At 42.7% G+C, this 16,768-nt stretch overlaps 2 protein-coding genes across 2 annotated transcripts; one reads left to right on the forward strand and one right to left on the reverse strand.

Moving 5' to 3' along the window:
* Positions 1-973: 973 nt before the first annotated feature.
* LOC4341501 (uncharacterized) lies at positions 974-6,080 on the reverse strand. Its single transcript, XM_015788866.3, has 14 exons — positions 5,557-6,080; positions 4,999-5,080; positions 4,790-4,893; positions 4,436-4,562; positions 4,257-4,351; positions 3,887-4,010; positions 3,233-3,313; positions 3,036-3,134; positions 2,753-2,938; positions 2,588-2,675; positions 2,428-2,498; positions 2,289-2,357; positions 1,891-2,034; positions 974-1,643 (listed from the first exon to the last, which is right to left on the reverse strand). Exons 1-14 carry the CDS (start codon positions 5,595-5,597, stop codon positions 1,446-1,448), a joined length of 1,509 nt encoding a protein of 502 aa, XP_015644352.1. The 5' UTR covers positions 5,598-6,080; the 3' UTR covers positions 974-1,445.
* A 5,409-nt stretch (positions 6,081-11,489) lies between these two features.
* On the forward strand, positions 11,490-16,231 carry LOC4341502 (uncharacterized). The gene is made up of 8 exons (XM_015785963.3): positions 11,490-12,195; positions 13,389-13,553; positions 14,247-14,336; positions 14,418-14,516; positions 14,815-14,919; positions 15,017-15,157; positions 15,240-15,527; positions 15,767-16,231. The coding sequence occupies exons 1-8, from the start codon at positions 11,581-11,583 to the stop codon at positions 16,055-16,057; spliced, it is 1,794 nt and encodes a 597-aa protein (XP_015641449.1). The 5' UTR covers positions 11,490-11,580; the 3' UTR covers positions 16,058-16,231.
* The last annotated feature ends 537 nt before the right edge of the window (positions 16,232-16,768 follow it).

Here is a 16,768-nt window from a genome sequence, read left to right on the forward strand (position 1 = left end):
CTTAGATACTCATAAGAATTTAGAGAAGCTGGTAAACTTAGTTTTCAGTTCTTAGTTTATTTTCTGGATTTTATAATTATAATTTCTTAGAATTTTGGTGAAATTTTAAATTATTTATTAGTGGCAGTTGTAACTAATAGAAGAATCTTCCACTGGCAGAAGTTTTACAAATAGGCCCTTAGAATGAGATGACGCCACGCCGCTGGTCTCGCTGGGACGCTTGTCTTGCTATCGCTGACTTTGCTTTCTTTTTCTTTGCGTTTTCCTTTGTCACGATTCAGATTTTCTCGGGGATACCTTGGCGATGTGCACGAATGTGCGCTCCTCGACGTGTCAAATCCTTGCTTTACTTATGATTTCTTATAGAGGCCGAGTTTATTTACAAACTTTTTCTTCAAACTTTCAACTTTTTCATCACATTAAAACTTTTCTACACACATAAACTTTCAATTTTTTTGTCACATCGTTTCATTTTCAACGAAACTTCTAATTTTGGCGTGAACTAAACACACTCTATAAAAGAAAGGTTACTCATGGATTTTTCTTTCCACCTTTGTTGATTATTATTATTATTATTATTATTATTATTATTATTGACTCACTTCAAGTTCATGCCACCAGATGGCCTCTCAAGCTCTGTATGATCCTAAGATGCAGCAGGCATTAAGGCTGTGTTCGTTTGGACGTTTTCCCAGCGCGCTACAGTGTTTTGCCCCCGCGCACACTTTTCAAACTACTACACGGTGTACTTTTTTGTAAAAAGTTTCTATACAAAAGTTGCTTAAAAAAATCAAATTAATCCATTTTTGAAAAAAAAATTAGCTAATACTTAATTAATCACGTGTTAATGAACCGTTCCGTTTTCCGTGTTACTGTAGCGCGCTGGGAAAACGTCAAAACGAACACAGCCTAAACCGTGCAAGTCACATGAACAAGGTCAGATTAAATTCCAGACAAATTGAACATTTTCAAGGGACTCAGAACTCAGATGAAACTTCTCTACTTCAAATGGTCATGCAACTGACATGCTCATTTCACACTTTTACACTGTGGGCACAGTAATGAGAGCGGTCCACTGTTCCAACACCACAGCGAAAAAACGTTCTCATGTCAATTGTCAATACAGTTTCAACTCAAAAGCCTACCCAGATCTTAGAAACAATGCACCAGGCTACTAGAACTACTACCCCAAAGACCAGGGGTGGTCACACGCTAAAATTATAGTACATGCCTTCAGATTTACATAATCAAACGTGGAAAATGATAAGGTACAAAATGGCAATTACAAGGATTGCCTGATAGGCTTAGTTGAGCAGTAAGTGATGTTTTCAACCAATGTGTGTACAGTTGGCGCCAAGAGTCAGAATCAGGGGTGCATTTCCTGTCCTTCGTGTCATCCGTGTTCCTAGCGGATATTTCCGTGTTAAGATGTGTATTCACAGTTGTTAAGATGACTTGGTTCTCTTGTGTTGAGCCTGGCCTTGGAGGCACAGCCTGAATCGCTGGGTTAGGCTCTCCCCCATCTCTTGCCTCTCCTGTTTGAGCCTCTTCCATAGAGATCGATTCTTCCTCTCCTTTGGTATAGCGAGCGGTTTCCTTCGTATCCGTCTCAGTGGTGTTGCCAAGGCCCGTAGCGTCATGCTCTACAGTTCCAGAACAAATGATGAGATTGAGATCTAATAGAAAATTTCCGTTGTTGTCAGGGACAAAGCAATGTCACTAGTTTGAGAGGTTCAGTAGGTAACAAACAAAATGACATATGCATTCACTTGAGGATCTATTTAAAAGATGTGTTAACAAAAATATCTAAGGTAAGTTACCCTATGAAAAAAGGACAGTATGGTCATGCAATAGATGGACATCAAAAATGAGAAAAGAAAGAAGACATACCTTATGCTTATGACTAGGAATTTCAGGGCGCTCGCCTAGGGATGATCCATCACTCGCTGCCCCCAAGGAAGAACATCTTCCCCAGCTCTCTCGGTTTGAACTTGTGTATGAGCAGCACTCCTCATTTTGCCTGTGAGATTTATCCTACAAAAGGAAGTAATACTTTGTATCAGTGAGATAGCAAAACAGTTCTATGTAATATTCTGTACTCAGGGAACAATCAAATGTAGCAGAGCAACAAAATATGCTTTTGGTGTTTTGTAGGAACAACAAACATATGGTAATCCACATTAAGGGAACTATACCATATGTTGATGTAAAGATGTTTACAGAACACAGTGTTAAATTACAATGCAAAAAAAAACTATTTTATGCTTCAAAATCCTCATTTATTTTACCTCTAAATGAGACTCAGCAGTGTGAGTGTCCATCTCAGTGAGGTTATGATTTTCATCCAAAAGAAAATCCTGCATTCAGATGGAGATACTCAGCTAAGATCTCAAGTACTTGAGGCAAACCAACCACTGATGAACTTACCAAGTCATTATCTGTTTTAATAGACAACTGATTGACCCTCTCTGTCAGCAATTCAACCACTGATTTTGTAGCTAACAAAATGAAAAAGGAATTGACTTAGGGATCACAATGATAATTCATGATATCAATTTAATAACCTACTAAGGGAACTGACTCACACCATTTGTGAAGTTAGCTGCAGCTGCCGATGAACTGCCTGCATCAGGACCAGCAGCCCTTAGACCATTGATGATTTCATACAGTAAGCTCTGAAAAATACAAGCAAATTGGTTGGTAATTTCCTCAAAATTTCTGATAATATAGGCATTAAAAAAAGGATAATCACCTCATTTGTTCCAGCTCCAACCTTAAAAGCACCAAGGTTGTAGTACTTATCTAACTTATTTGAGCATACTGAAGGAAACTGAGGTGGGTGTAGAACATTATAGAAGAATATTGAAACAGAATCATAATAAAATTGAGGCCTGGGGGAATTGTGATCGCCATCAAATTTGATTAAGTTTTTGTCCCCCTGTAGACAAATACACCAAGAAAATGAGTTATAAATGTATTTAGCATGCATCCATTAACTGTTCAGCCTTTGTAAAGCAAGCAAGAGTTAGACTTACCGCATATGCCTGATGAATACGGTCCGTGTGATGGGGCTGAATAAACATGTCATTTGATGCATGTCCAAATAATGCAGGAATAAATGTCTTGGGGGCAAACTGTTGTAAAATAAGGAGACAGAAGAGGTGATTAGGCAAACACCAATGTTAGCTTTGATTTCCATTGAAACTGACAAATGGTAATTTAGAAAGCACACCTGAACAACATCAAGATCCATTATATCAAACTTAGCTCTTCTTTGAATTACACGGCGCATGTACTGCACAGCCATCTTAACCTGAACAATATAAATAATAGCAAACATTATATGATGCAAGTATTGCAACAGTCAGTGGGCAGTTAGGCACTTAACTTAGCAGACAATTAACATGAAACTAGCATCGCTAACTAGAACTTTAGATTATTCCTATACTTGATATATAACCAGAAAATACTAGAATTTTATTATATTATAGAGCATGAACTGAAGTTTGGAAAACTTTTCTTACCTTTTATACATTACCTACCAGTTAGCTAGTGTCATGCACAGTTGCGCAACCAGAGTTGTAAAACATTTGAACCGCACAAAGCTCCCTAAAGACTACTATTTCTGGATGTAAACACATTATTTTCTAATTATAGATACATGTTCTTTGTCATGCACACAGCACACAGCAGTCAGCTGAAGCACAGTAACAAGGTGACAAGCGGTATAACCAAGCACCATAAACCACCGATTGCGGATTACCGCATAAGCTAAAGTTCATCAAAGCATGTGCCTATATCATACAAACTCCAGAAAGCGAATGGTTCCTTTATTCAGTTCATAGTAACAGTGAACAAGACTATTCTGCAAAAATGACAAGCATACCGTGAACTTAGGAACTCGGATTTTGTAAACATCTACAAGCTCCATCATTAAGTCATATAGGTTAGAGAAAGCACTGTCCAAAACCAGACCGGCAATTGAGGGGTCTTCTGCTCCATACAGTAGGCTGTCAAAAGTTTGGACAGAAGTTATGAAGAACTTACCAAAATTCAATACATAAATAGAACCTAAATATTTAAAATATTTTATGGACAGGGGTACTTCTAAGTAACAATTCAAATAATCAACAGGAATTATATATTATAAAGATTCTAGTGTATCCAAAGACTTAAAAAATAATGTATCATTAAGAGAAATAAAGTATTGGATAATTGGTCATAAACTGGGAAACACAAACGCTTTAACCAAATACCTTGTAACAGCACCCATTGATCGCCCCCAAAGGCCTATGCAAGAAACTTCCTTATTGTTTCGCAAAAAGGACACCGCGCATTTGAGATCCTGTTTCTGAGAGTGATTGTATTTTTATCAGATTAGTGCAATTGCAAAACAATAAGAGTGTGTTTTCAAAAAATTATGATGACTATGTACCTCATGCCAACCAAGGCTGACATACTCTCCACCTGATAGCCCTGACCCTGCAAAGTCAAGTGTAAAGAGGGTGATATTTGAAGGGAGAAGTATGACAGCTGCTTCATTTGCATCCGCTCTGCATCCACTGCATTGAGTTAAGAGAAAGAGCTTGTAAGGAATACGATAAGCACAAGAAGAAAACAAAATTAATGATTCATCTCAATAACTCAGAGACTGTAACTAACAGATAAATGACCGGTCTCCAAGAATTAGAGTGTAAACTATGATCAGAATGTTGGTCCCACCAAAAGATTGATCATATTAATATAAGAAATTGAGAACCTATAAGCATAATCCAACTATGATAAATACCTATTTCCATGGCAGTAGATCACACAAGGAAGGGCAGTATTGTCTGGGATGACAGCAGGAACATAGTGGCTGCATTTTAAGGTCTGGTCTCTTCCGTTCGTAAGCTGCCATATACAAGTAACAGAATAAGGCTAATATATAGTAAAAGGGTGATTTTTTCTTCAACAAATGAAAGAGAAAGAAGGCCTTAAAAAGCTCCCCTTACTTGCCTCCAAATCTATTCGTTTGTACTTTCTTCCCGCAAGAGTAAACTCCGGTTCCCACAGATACTGATCTGGATTGTACTCTGCACTGCAAATGCATAGCCAATTAACTGCCTCATACCATAAAGATAAAAAGCATCAGTTGACTATCAACATTTTGTGGGGTTCCGAGTTCCAACTCCATTATTAGACATTAGTGCATCTTAAAGAAAACAAGTAAAGTTATCTTTAGGAAAAAGAGTACTGTGGAATGAATGTTGATGTGCTAACTAAATGCATAAGCCCCCTTTGCGGCACTTGCGACTACAACACTCCGCTAATTGTTCGACAAGCTAGTACAGTAATTTCAACAGCAGGGATTAATAAATAACAGCCTCAAACTCCTACTTTTGGATATTTCAAGTACTGAGCTTTTCAATGCTTGAAGTGGTAAGATTAATACTCAACCACGGCTTAGGAAGCATGACCGTCTAAATCACAGAACCGAGCTAATACAGCGAAACATGATAGTCTACAGCACGAGGCATCATTTCAGTGGGAAAAAAATATTTACAGTGCAATTACCGCGGCGGACGGATGACAAAATTTACGAACTGCTCGATCATCGCGCCGCCGGAAGCTCCCCGACGAAGACGCAGCCGCGTAGGATGCTCGCGGCGCTCATGTACCAGGCGCAGCCACAAAGCCCCAACCTCCTCCTATCCCCCTCAGCTTCCCCCGCCAACCAGCCTAACCCAACCCAACCCCAACCCAAGGCCAAATCAACTCAACCCCCCCACCAAATTCCCACCAAACACCCTCAGATCCGCGCCCGCGGCGTCCCGGCGGCGAAACAGGCAGCTGCTCTCGCGGGAGCCGCGTCGAGCACCGCCGGATCCGGCGAGGTTTCGGGCGACCCGGAGCTCGGAATGCTCGCCGCGAGCCGGCGGATTCCGGCGGGGGCGAGGGCCGCGGCGCCCGCCGGCGGCAGCGGGAGGAGAGGCGCGGTGGCCGCGGGGATCGAGGCGAGGGGGGAGGTGGAGGAGGAGGAGAGTGGAAATGAGAACGTTAATGAGGCGGATGAGATGTGTAATAAGGGGAATAAAATCGGTTTTATGGGGGGGATTTTTTCGATTTTGTTTGCTTTGCGTTTTTGTAGTTTAGTCCTCGGAATGTTTTTTATTTTGTGGACTGTGCACGGATGGGTCCTTGGGAGTTGGGGACGTGGTTTACCAGGGTAGGAGTAATTAGGCCCTGTTTGGAAGATTAGCACAGGGCTAATTTTGAAAGCTAATGTTTAGTCATGAATTGGTAGGCTAAACATTAGTCTAGGGTGGTATGTTTTGATCCATGGGCTAATTCAAGGCTTAAAGGTATAGAGAGAGTAGAAAGAGAGGAGAGAGAAGGAGAGAGAGAGAGCTGTTTTTTGATGGTCCCCACACAAAATTAGCCCCATTAGCACCCCTTGGAAAGGCTAATGTTTTGAGGGGGGCTAATTCACATTAGCTCAAAATTAGCCCACCTGTTTGGATCCTTGAGGGCTAATTTGAGGCTAAAAGGTGAGGGCTAAACATTAGCCCATGGAACCAAACAGGGTCTTAGACACGGGTGACGGTTGCAAGGGTTTTGAAAACCGTGGTGTTTTGTGTATCCATATGCTTTTGTATTGTATTGTGGGATTTGTTGTGGCGTGTGAATCTCATATGGTTGGACATAATGTGGTTTTATTTATGATGATTTCTAGTTGATAACATCATATAGTTCGTCATCCAACATAGGCCATCATTTAATCTAAGTTACCGAATACTTCACATATGTGACGGTTGTGTGGGTTTTGAAATCGTGGTGTTTTGTGCATTTGTATGCCTTCGCATTATATCGTGGGATCGTAAATGTTTGTGTGACTTGTAAATCTCATATGACGGGACATTGTATGGTTTTGTTTATAATGATTTTTGGCATATAACATGACTTATAGTTCATCATCAATGTAATCATTGTCTTAGTTGCCCAACAAATACTTCTACCCGTTTGTTGAAAGGTCTTTTTTAAAGATATGTTGAAAGGCTTAAAGCATATAAACATAATATAAACATTCTTACTAGGCATGACGAAGCATTTTAAAAGAAACACGTATGACATCGTTCACATATTTTTGAAGACATATATGACTCGTAAAGTTATGATATCCAGCTGTTAGCTAATTTATAAAATATTGCTTGACACGACTGTACTATGATAACATAATTATATTAAAAGAAGTCGAAGCCTTAACTTATATATATTTTATTTTTCTTGATAATGAAATAAATCCTGGTGTTTGTCTCGATACATAATTTATGAAGTTAACAAAGTGTGCTGCTAAAATTATGACGATCCACATAACCTTTGCTGAGAAAAACTGGAGATATGAACTTCAAACCAAGGCAGTGAGATATGAACTTCAAAATCAAATGTTAGGCGCTGACCTTTTGAGAAGGAGCTGTTTGAAAAAACTCACATCTACCCAGGGCTATACCAGCGAAATTCTGAATCAAGAGAAGGACAGCTCGGTATATCCACCAGGCCGCCAAAAAAATGAAAAAGAAAAAGATGTGTGCGAAACCTGAAAGCCCCGAATATTCACCCGCCACGTGGGCCCCACATCGAAAGGCAGCGCCTCGTACCACCACCGCTGCTGCTGCTAGCCTGTCCATCTCACCGGAGATGCTCTCCGTGGGGCCCGCATGTCATCGACCACAATACGGGGGCCAGTTTGGTCATTTCCGGTGGCGACGTGATTATTGTTTTGGACTTTGGACTTTTCTTCTTCGGTGGACGACTCGTCAGGGTTTTTTGGCCGCGCACCGGACAAAGCCGCAGTAAAGGAGGCGGTCCATTGTGAGTGTGAGGCCCTGGTTACTTGCCACATAAAAATTTTACATGGTATCACAATGAATATTTGAATATCTGTATAAAATATTAAATATAGGCTAAAAATAACTAATTATACATATTATAACTAATTAAATATATTAAATTTGTTTCGCTGTTTACTGACGGATTATATAATTAGTTTTTCTATTAGTGCCCAAACATCTTATGTGACACCCTATATAATACCCAATATGACATGTTAAAACTTTACATCTGGATCTATAAACACACACCCTGAGTGTGTGTGAGCTTGACTGTTTTTTTTTTGAGAGCCTGACTGTTGGGTTCAGTAGACAGTAGACTGTTAGGAAACGATAGGCGAACAAACGATAAAAAACAATATATCAATCACAGAAGACACGAGATTTAACGTGGAAAACCCTCCCAAAACAGGAGAGAAGAAAACCACGGGCGCCAGCTAGCAAAATATCTTCACTATATCTGAGGTGAGGTTACATCGCCGCATGGCGGCTTACAAGATGTATATATATGGTGGAACCCTAAAAGGGATGACGATCCATACCGCTGGGGCTCCGCCCCCGCACCCCCGGATAGCAGAAGCTGGCCTTTATTAAGTGCAAATGAATTTGAATCACAACTCACCATAGCCGTGGTTGTCCTCATCCGTCGGCTTGATCGGGCCACCAACTGCTGCTCCTGCTCCTGAGTGACATGGCCATTCATCAAAAGAAAAACCAGGTCCAGTTTGTTAATGCCAATATGATGGGGTTGGATGAGACGTCTGATCACAGCAAAGACGTGTTTGGGAAGTAATGGGGGTGATTAGGGCCCATTTGAAAGGGAAGGTTTGGGAAATTTTTATGTGTCGTGCGAAAAATTTTATTTCTATTTTTTTTCAGAAAAGAGAAGGAAGAAAAGAGAAAAGAAGAGATGCAGACCCATTTTTTTCTCCTCACATGTGGGGCCCACCGTATGCCCCGTCAGTGAAACCAGAGGAAAATTAAGTTGATACTGCTCGGAATTTTTTTTTTCACGATTTGTGATAGTTAATGGGTAGAGATTTTTGGTATTGTGGATTAGGGACCTCAGACAGACTCCACCTAAAGTTAAGGGAATTTACTCCACGTAAGTTGGAAGGCCTCTTGGGCCTTGGTCCAACTAAATTGTTTGATGGAACGCATTGGTTGAAATAGCAGAAAAACAAATGGAAAAGGCACACCGAAGGTCTCTCAACTTGTCATTGAGTTACAGAATCGTCTTTGAACCGTAAAATCGGATATAACGCATCTCCCAACTTACAAAACTAGTACAAACTAGGTCCTTTAGCGTGGGGCCCACGTGGACCTCACATGTCAAGGTGGCCACGTCATCACTCTATGTTTCCCCTCTTCTCTCCCTTCCTTCTCTCTCTCGCTCTTCTCTAGGAAAGAGAAGACGAGGTTGGCGTCGGCAGCCAGCTCACGTCCTGGCGGAACCACGGGTATTGTAAATTACATAATACGTTTATCACGTTACTACTTCTAGTCTAGTAATGAATCAAAGTTTCTATGTTTTCCTTTGCACTATCCGAATGATAGCTTTACCCGTTTTTCTATATTTTCTAATCCTCTATTTCACACCTACAATCCTATCATATTATTGTTTTTTTTTCATGTTCCTATGCTTTTCCTATCCCATATTTCGAATAAGCCCCTCATCCCCAACAACATTGGCAAATGACTCTCCCAACAAAATTTTAGCCAATGCATAGCAAAAAAACTCCCTCTAACAGCCTTGCTACTTGGACTGCCAACCTATATAGCTGGCCAAATGAGCACCTCAACTGGCCAAAATGGTGGGCCCACTGTGGGTCCCACCTTCATCTCTTTCTTCGCTTCCCTCTCCTCTCTGCCGATGGTCGAAGTCGTTCGCCCTCCTCACGTCCGCGTGCCCTCCCCTTGCTAGCTTCGGCTCTAGCTCTTTCATCACGGCTAGCGCCATGTCTAGCGGTTAGCTCCCACGAAGGTCGATCCCACGCTAGCACCAATGGCCAGCTCCTACGGAGGTCTATCTAATGGCACGGTGAAGGTCAAGATTGAGACGTGACCGTGCGGGGAGATTCGACTCCTTGACTACCTGTCGTCTTCCTCCTTCGTATCCAGTTCCTGTGGTCGACCACTCAAGGTGGTCGGCGGCGGCACCAACGGCGGAGGAAGGCGCACAATGAGGCGGCGGAGGGGGGGGGTATGACAGTGAGGGAGAAGCGAGGGATGAAGGGAGGCTCGGTGGTGCATGGTTATTGAAGAGGACGAGGACGGCGAGGAGTGGATCCGATGTCACGCGCAAGAGCCCGCCTTGCGTGCACGCAGATCCACCGTCGAGGAGGGCCACCATGCGCTCATCACCTCCTCAAATGTGCGAGGGCATGTCGTCGTTGCCCAAGTGTTGTTGCCACAGCTGCCACCCGACTTCTTCCCCTCTCGCCACCTGCAACCGCCGCCGATGGCTTCTCTCTCTCTCGTCTCCTGTGGTCGACGTCGCCGGCTTCTTCATTATAGCTGTCAAACACGTTTGGATTCCCAAGTGCGGGATCCTAGTGAACCCACCCACTTAGGAGATCAAGTGGCTATGCATTTTCTACAACTATTGCCTAGAGCCCGAACCAGAAAAATACCGCGGCCATGCGCAAACTCATCTGAATTCTTCGCACCGCAACCCCATCCCCCCACATCATTGGGTGGAGCTCCTTTTTCTACCCTTCAAATTTCAAACTTTCCCGCTAGTTTTTTGCAGCCCATCCGTTTCCCACCGAAGCAATACGACCGTTCTGCCTGCCCACCTTGTCGGCGCCGCGGCGGAGTACACGATGACACCGACGAGGAGGCCCAACGCCGGCGAGTCGGCGACGGAGACCGCCACGCGCACGTACGCCTCGCGATCGTGACGGCTCTCCTCCTTTGGCCTGTGGCGTCACGGGCGAGCGGCGAGACGAGACGAGACACGAGACACAGTAGTTCCCCTGTCACGTGGCCGCGTTTGGCCACCTCCTGTACCTGCACGCGTATTGTCCTGTACCAACCGAACCTGTCAAAGACGCAAACAAAATTCAGAATGATCATTCATGATTTCGATATAATACTCCTCCACATTATTAGCAGCAGCTCCAATTTCAAACTCCGTCACTGTAATTCTAGTAAATGCTCTTGGGCTGTGTTTAGATCTAAAGTTTGGATCCAAACTTCAGTCCTTTTCCATCACATCAACCTGTCATACACACACAACTTTTTAGACACATTATCTTTAATTTCAACCAAAATCTAAACTTTGCGCTGAACTAAACACAGCCTTGGACCCGTTGCCAAATTGTACTACAAATTCAAAATCGTGTCAGCTCAACGTGTCAGGCGTCGAATCTCGTAAATTCCCCTCAAAACCTGGCGCACTTTTTTTTAAATTCAAAATTTCCCCAATCCGCCCACCGTTTCAACCCACGACACCCGCCTGACTCTTACCCGCCTCCATCCGCCTCACCTACAGGTGGGCCCGGGTTTAAAGTCGAACGAATTTAACTGTTACTACTACTAATGGTAGTATACTAATTCAAAACGAATTAATTAATTTGGTTTTAATTAATTTTGTTCGGTCCACTCGAAGAAGGTTTTAGTTGCCATCGCCATTTCCGTCTCTTATCCGGTGGAGAGGTGAGGGGATTAGTGCAACCCTAGCTGCTCTCTGCTCCGGTCGCCGGCGGCGATGGCGGCGGCGGCGGTGGGGGCGTACCGGTCGGCGGGGAGGAGGAGGGACGCCTTCGCGGCGGCGGCGGAGGACGCCGGCTCCGCCACCACGCGCGGGCGGGCCGCGGCCGCCGGGGGAAGCGGCGGGCTGCTCCGGCGGTCGAGGAGCCTGAGTAGGTTCCCGCCGCCATCGCCCTCCCCGGAGGACGCGGCCACGCCCTCCTCGAGGTTCGTCAACAAGGTCAGGGGCGGCGGCCGGGGCGGAGCGGGGTTGCCGCCGGAGATCAGCCTCGATGACCTCGCCGACGAGTTCTTCCGGGCCAGGGCGGAGTCCGAGGACGACGACGACGACGAGGAGGCGGTGGTGGTCGTGCGCGGGGAGGAGTCGCGTGGGCGGCTCAGGTTCCCGGCGCCAGCGGAGAAGGGCGGCGGTCGGCGGAGCTCCACCGCGCGGTACGCCAGGGAGACGGAGTCGTCGCGGCAGCGCGGGAGGTCGGTGTCGCGGCCGCCGGCCGAGAGGCGAGGCGGAGCCACTGCTGTCGCCAATGGCGGGGCTGCTGCCGCGGGGCGGCAGCGGTATGCATCCGTCGACCGGCGCGCTTCGATGGATCGGCACCGATGGTGTGATTCGGATGTAAGTGTGACCAGCATTTCACAATCTAACTCGCAATTTTTAGTTGTAATAATAATAATAGTGGTGTTCGGTTTTGTATAGGAGTTGATTGCATTATGCCGAGTTAATTTCATTGGGATTAGCGGATTGCGTGTGATATGCTTTGGATTTGCTGTCATATATTGTCATAAATTTTTTAGTTAGTCCTATCGGGCATTTTAGAAATAAATTTGTATTAGCAATGAATGCAAAATCTCGCTACGATTCTATTTAACGATATTAGACTTGTTTAATTGTTCATTGTGCTATGTTTAAAATCTGTTTGGAAATTTGATACATGCTTCATGCCTGTAATTCATGTACCTCTACTGGTTGCTAAGTTTATATGGTATTATTCATGCTTGTTCATGAAACGTGAATTAGTTCAATTTATGGATGTGTTGAGTTGAGATTATAAGAATAATAAAATCAAGCAACTAGGTAATACAACAAAAATATACACAATGCTTTCATATGTTTTTGTATGACACGTATCCGTTCAGTTTGTTGGTCCTGGATGATGTTTGTTATCTATGCGATATTTGCTTGACTGTATAAAAATGTGTTAGATCACTTGTTTCTTGCTACACACACCATAGTAGACTGCCGTAATCGACAAGAGGATCTTATATCGCATTGTCTGTGATGGGGTAGTATTCTTGTCCTCAAAAGCACAAATGGACCTGCTTTTCTGCTTTTCAACTGGAACATTGATCTTGATGACCATAGGTAGTTTTACCTCATCAGCTTGCATTCAATAGCTATCATATTTGATTATTTGTTTATTCAATAATAACTATCATAAATGTAATGCTATCTATAGCTTCAACACATCATGATTTTACCCAACAGTATGGGAGTGCTTGGATGCATAAATAGATGATTGTAATTGTTCACTTATATATAATGTTAGCCAATGTACCATTTAATATTTATGGTACCACATTATCTTTAATCTTCATCAGAAAATTAGGTGAACTATTTCCTTATTTTTGCTTTGCAGTGGTCTGTGAATCCCACTAGTACCTTTGTTTTTAAGGTTTGGCATCCTAGATTTCGTATTTCCTTTTGTTTGCTATCGTGTAACTTATATGCCTTCACTTCATTGCTACTAGTTGTCTAGTATGTGCAATTCTACTTCTGTTTAAATCTGTGCTTTATGTTTATGACTGCAGAATGATATGGACATTTCTCACCGGTATGGTTCTAGGGGAATAAATACCAAATCCAGCAATAATAGCCTGCAGAACTCATCATTCCATAAGACGGCTAAAGTAAATCAATCGTTGAGGAAGTCTACAAGTCAAAAAGATTTCTTACATTCACGAGACAGCAGCTCAGTGAGTACATCACATATTATTCTTTTGCCTGCTGCTATTGTGATGACTTAAGAAATTCTGCTTTCTAAGGATGCAGAAAATGGAATAGTTATTTGGGTGGTTCCCCTTGCATGTGAAAATAGCAATATAATTGTGACATGTTCCATGTGATGCAAACCATAGTGCATAATGTAGCTGTTTGTGCCACAGTGCAACCTGTTGCTTGGTGCTTAATGATATCTGGGACTGGGAGTGACTGCATTACTCACTTGCATCCCTGGGCCATCACCTCCCTTGCTGCCTTATATGCCCCAAACCGTAATTTGGTGAGCCCAGACCCTAAACCTATGCCTCCATAACTCCATTGCTAGAGCAGAGAACCACAGTGACTTTAGCATGAATCATCAAGCCTCATCCAATTTGAAGTAATTTTCATTAAATCACAAGAAAGAGTTGACTGCTGTATATCATTAAACCTTTTGCCTTACCCTGTGCTTTAGTGCCGTCAGTTGCTTGGCCTGAGCACGAGTTGTCAAGCCACATCTAATTCTAATTTTAAGTAATTTGATTAAAATCACAAGAAAGAGTTGAGTGCTGTACACCATTAAAATTTTTGCGCTATCTTGTGCCTTAGTGCCATCCATTGGTTCGTGCATAAAAGTTCTGGCTCTTCCATGTGTCATTGTGAGCTCATCTTAACCTTGATTTTTGCAGAGCCATTCTTCAATAACTGATGATGAATTTCGGGACTCTTTTCATAGCAGAAATCAGAAGGGGATTCGGGCAGTTTATACCCTTGAAAAGGTTGATCTCACTATATTCTTTTAAATTTTTAGAACTAGAATATATCAGATATCCCTTTTATATGCTTATGGCATTTGATAGGACCGCCTGAGTAATAATGAGGATGAAAATGCACTGTATGACGTGATGCGTAAAGAAGTCCGGCAAGCTGTTGATGAAATCAGGACTCAGCTTGAAAAGGTAACTTATGAGCAGCAAAAGTTCCTAATGACATTCACCGTATATTCCTTTGATTAGTTTCCTTGGTCTGTGATAATTTTCTCTTGGTGCCTATGTTCGGAACTAAACCTTTTAGAAAAAAGTTATAGCACTTAAAATGTTAATATCCTGTGCACAATGCACAGTTGTAAGCTATTTTTTCTAGTTCATTATTTTGACTCTAAAATAGTTGACTTTTGAAATCCTTTGCCATGTTTTGACATAGATTGTAAATGACAGTATGATTACATGCATCTTGCCTTCGATTGCATTTCTCTAGGTCGTGACAAAATCTGAACCTTCAGAAAAAGCAACAAGCGCTGATGCACAACCAACTCAGGTTATTAATGAGCTCCGCAGGAGTTACACTAGCAAGTTGGAAGAGGTAATATTCAGTAGATGAGTGTTTTTTTCTTGTTCTCTTTTAAGGAATCATATTTCTATTTAATATGCTTTATTGCTTTATCCAATGTATTTTTCAGTCAGAGATGCGGAAACAGGAATTGTTAGCTCAATTGGCAGCGGAAGAACAACGTGGGCATGAACTCACAAAAATAGTCAAGGAATTGCTACCTACTCCTAAGAAGAATATGAATTCGGAAAGGCAACCACGATATAGAAGAGTAAGTTTTCTTCACTGTATTGCTACTTCTTCCTTTGTTATTGAGAATCTGCGAATTCAGACTTTATGTATATATATTCCAGAGAAGCAATGATAGAGCCAGGGTGTCAAGACGTCTTACTGAAGAGGCTGAGCAATACTTCGAAGATTTCCTGTCAAATGTTGAAGATACTGATTTTTCATCTTTTGATGGAGAAAGAAGTGATACAAGTTCAAGCAGAAGAGATGTGGTACAAAACACCAAGATCGAAACTCCAATAACGCTTCCAAAAGTTGCTTCACCCGTCGAGGCAGACGGGGTTGTCCTTCCCTGGCTGCAATGGGAAACAAGCAACGACCTTCAAACCTCTCCATGCAAACCAAAGACACAGGTGACGATAACCATCTCTGTTCTCTCTATGCTAAGTTGTGCTTGTTGTACTTATTTGTATGTCGTTATTGATATTCTGCGAAATTGTTTAACAACACATTTTTAACTGCAGTAAGTAGAATGCCAATATTTTGAGAAAAAAATGCTCTCTGTTATGTGTTTTCTACATATAACATCTTTGTTAGTAATTGTTATCAACATACCATCGCATTGTGGTGCCTGATTAACTGACCATTTCAGGGAGCAAGTACCGCATGCAGCACCAGCAGTCGCACTATGAGCAGCCGCGGGAGTTGGAGTCCTGGAGATCATGATAGCGCAGCTGGCTCCAAGGATACACTTCTGACAAGGTTCGAGGAGGCTGCGTCTCGCCGAAGCAGCTGCCCCGATAACACTCAAAGATCGTCATTTCACATCGATGACTACATGCATTTGCGGAGGAGCCACGATCTTCTCTTGGAGCGATGGAGGCAAAAGGAAAGAATTGGCGACGGTGGCCTTATCCTGTGCAGTAGATCATCAATAATGTAGGTTATGGCCCATGGTTCATATGTAGAAGCAGATGATTAGCATATCAAAAACAATGTAGCCATTATTCATCTGTGTGCTTACCCATTAGGTTGTTGGTTGTGATGAGCTAAGGCCAAAAGTGTGTACATTTGCAAACTTGACATAATTACTTCATGGACCTGTGGTGCTTAGCTATATTCTAAATTTGTATAGACGTTTGCTTTTAACTTAGTCCTAAATTTGTTTACCAACCTCAGCCATAAAGATATACGAAATCCTTTCCCTTTGCTTGGACTGAGCCATGAGGCCCATGACTCTTCGCCCGGACTTTCTTCCCCTTGGGTCCAGTTGCACCTCTTCGCATTCAGCTTCCTCTACAGCGTCGGGTACTTAAGGAAAAGCCAACTGGATTGCTTAAAATTCGACAAATTAAGCTTTTTTTTTTAAAAAAATCATCTGCATACTCTAGTTAGAAACAAAAATTTAAGGGTTCAAAAGGATTTTAATTAATTTGTTAAATTTTCTGATCGGAATGAGCGGTTGCGGGAGCCGGAGATGGAGACGAAGAGTTCGCAGGCTGACACGCAACAGTTGGCAGGCTGAGCTCTCGTGACCCACCTTTTGTCCTCCGGTCCCACACGCTCCGGAGAATCTCAGATAAATCCGATGAACGGCTCAGATGCTGTTTCTCTCTAGATCGTTCGGTCAGAAATCGTTTCCGCTACTTTATTA

Source organism: Oryza sativa, chromosome 6 (assembly GCF_034140825.1).
Source record: "Oryza sativa Japonica Group chromosome 6, ASM3414082v1".
In the NCBI taxonomy this organism is placed as follows: Eukaryota; Viridiplantae; Streptophyta; class Magnoliopsida; order Poales; family Poaceae; genus Oryza; species Oryza sativa.

Coding starts and splice junctions, on each gene's coding strand:
- LOC4341501 (XM_015788866.3), bottom strand. CDS start 5,597: ATGATCGAGCAGTTCGTAAATTTTGTCATCCGTCCGCCGCG. Junction 4,352..4,435: donor TCAGCCTTGGTTGGCATGAG/GTACATAGTCAT, acceptor AATCACTCTCAG/AAACAGGATCTCAAATGCGC. Junction 4,011..4,256: donor TCAATGGGTGCTGTTACAAG/GTATTTGGTTAA, acceptor AACTTTTGACAG/CCTACTGTATGGAGCAGAAG.
- LOC4341502 (XM_015785963.3), top strand. CDS start 11,581: ATGGCGGCGGCGGCGGTGGGGGCGTACCGGTCGGCGGGGAGGAGGAGG. Junction 13,554..14,246: donor ATTCACGAGACAGCAGCTCA/GTGAGTACATCA, acceptor TGATTTTTGCAG/AGCCATTCTTCAATAACTGA. Junction 15,528..15,766: donor CATGCAAACCAAAGACACAG/GTGACGATAACC, acceptor TGACCATTTCAG/GGAGCAAGTACCGCATGCAG.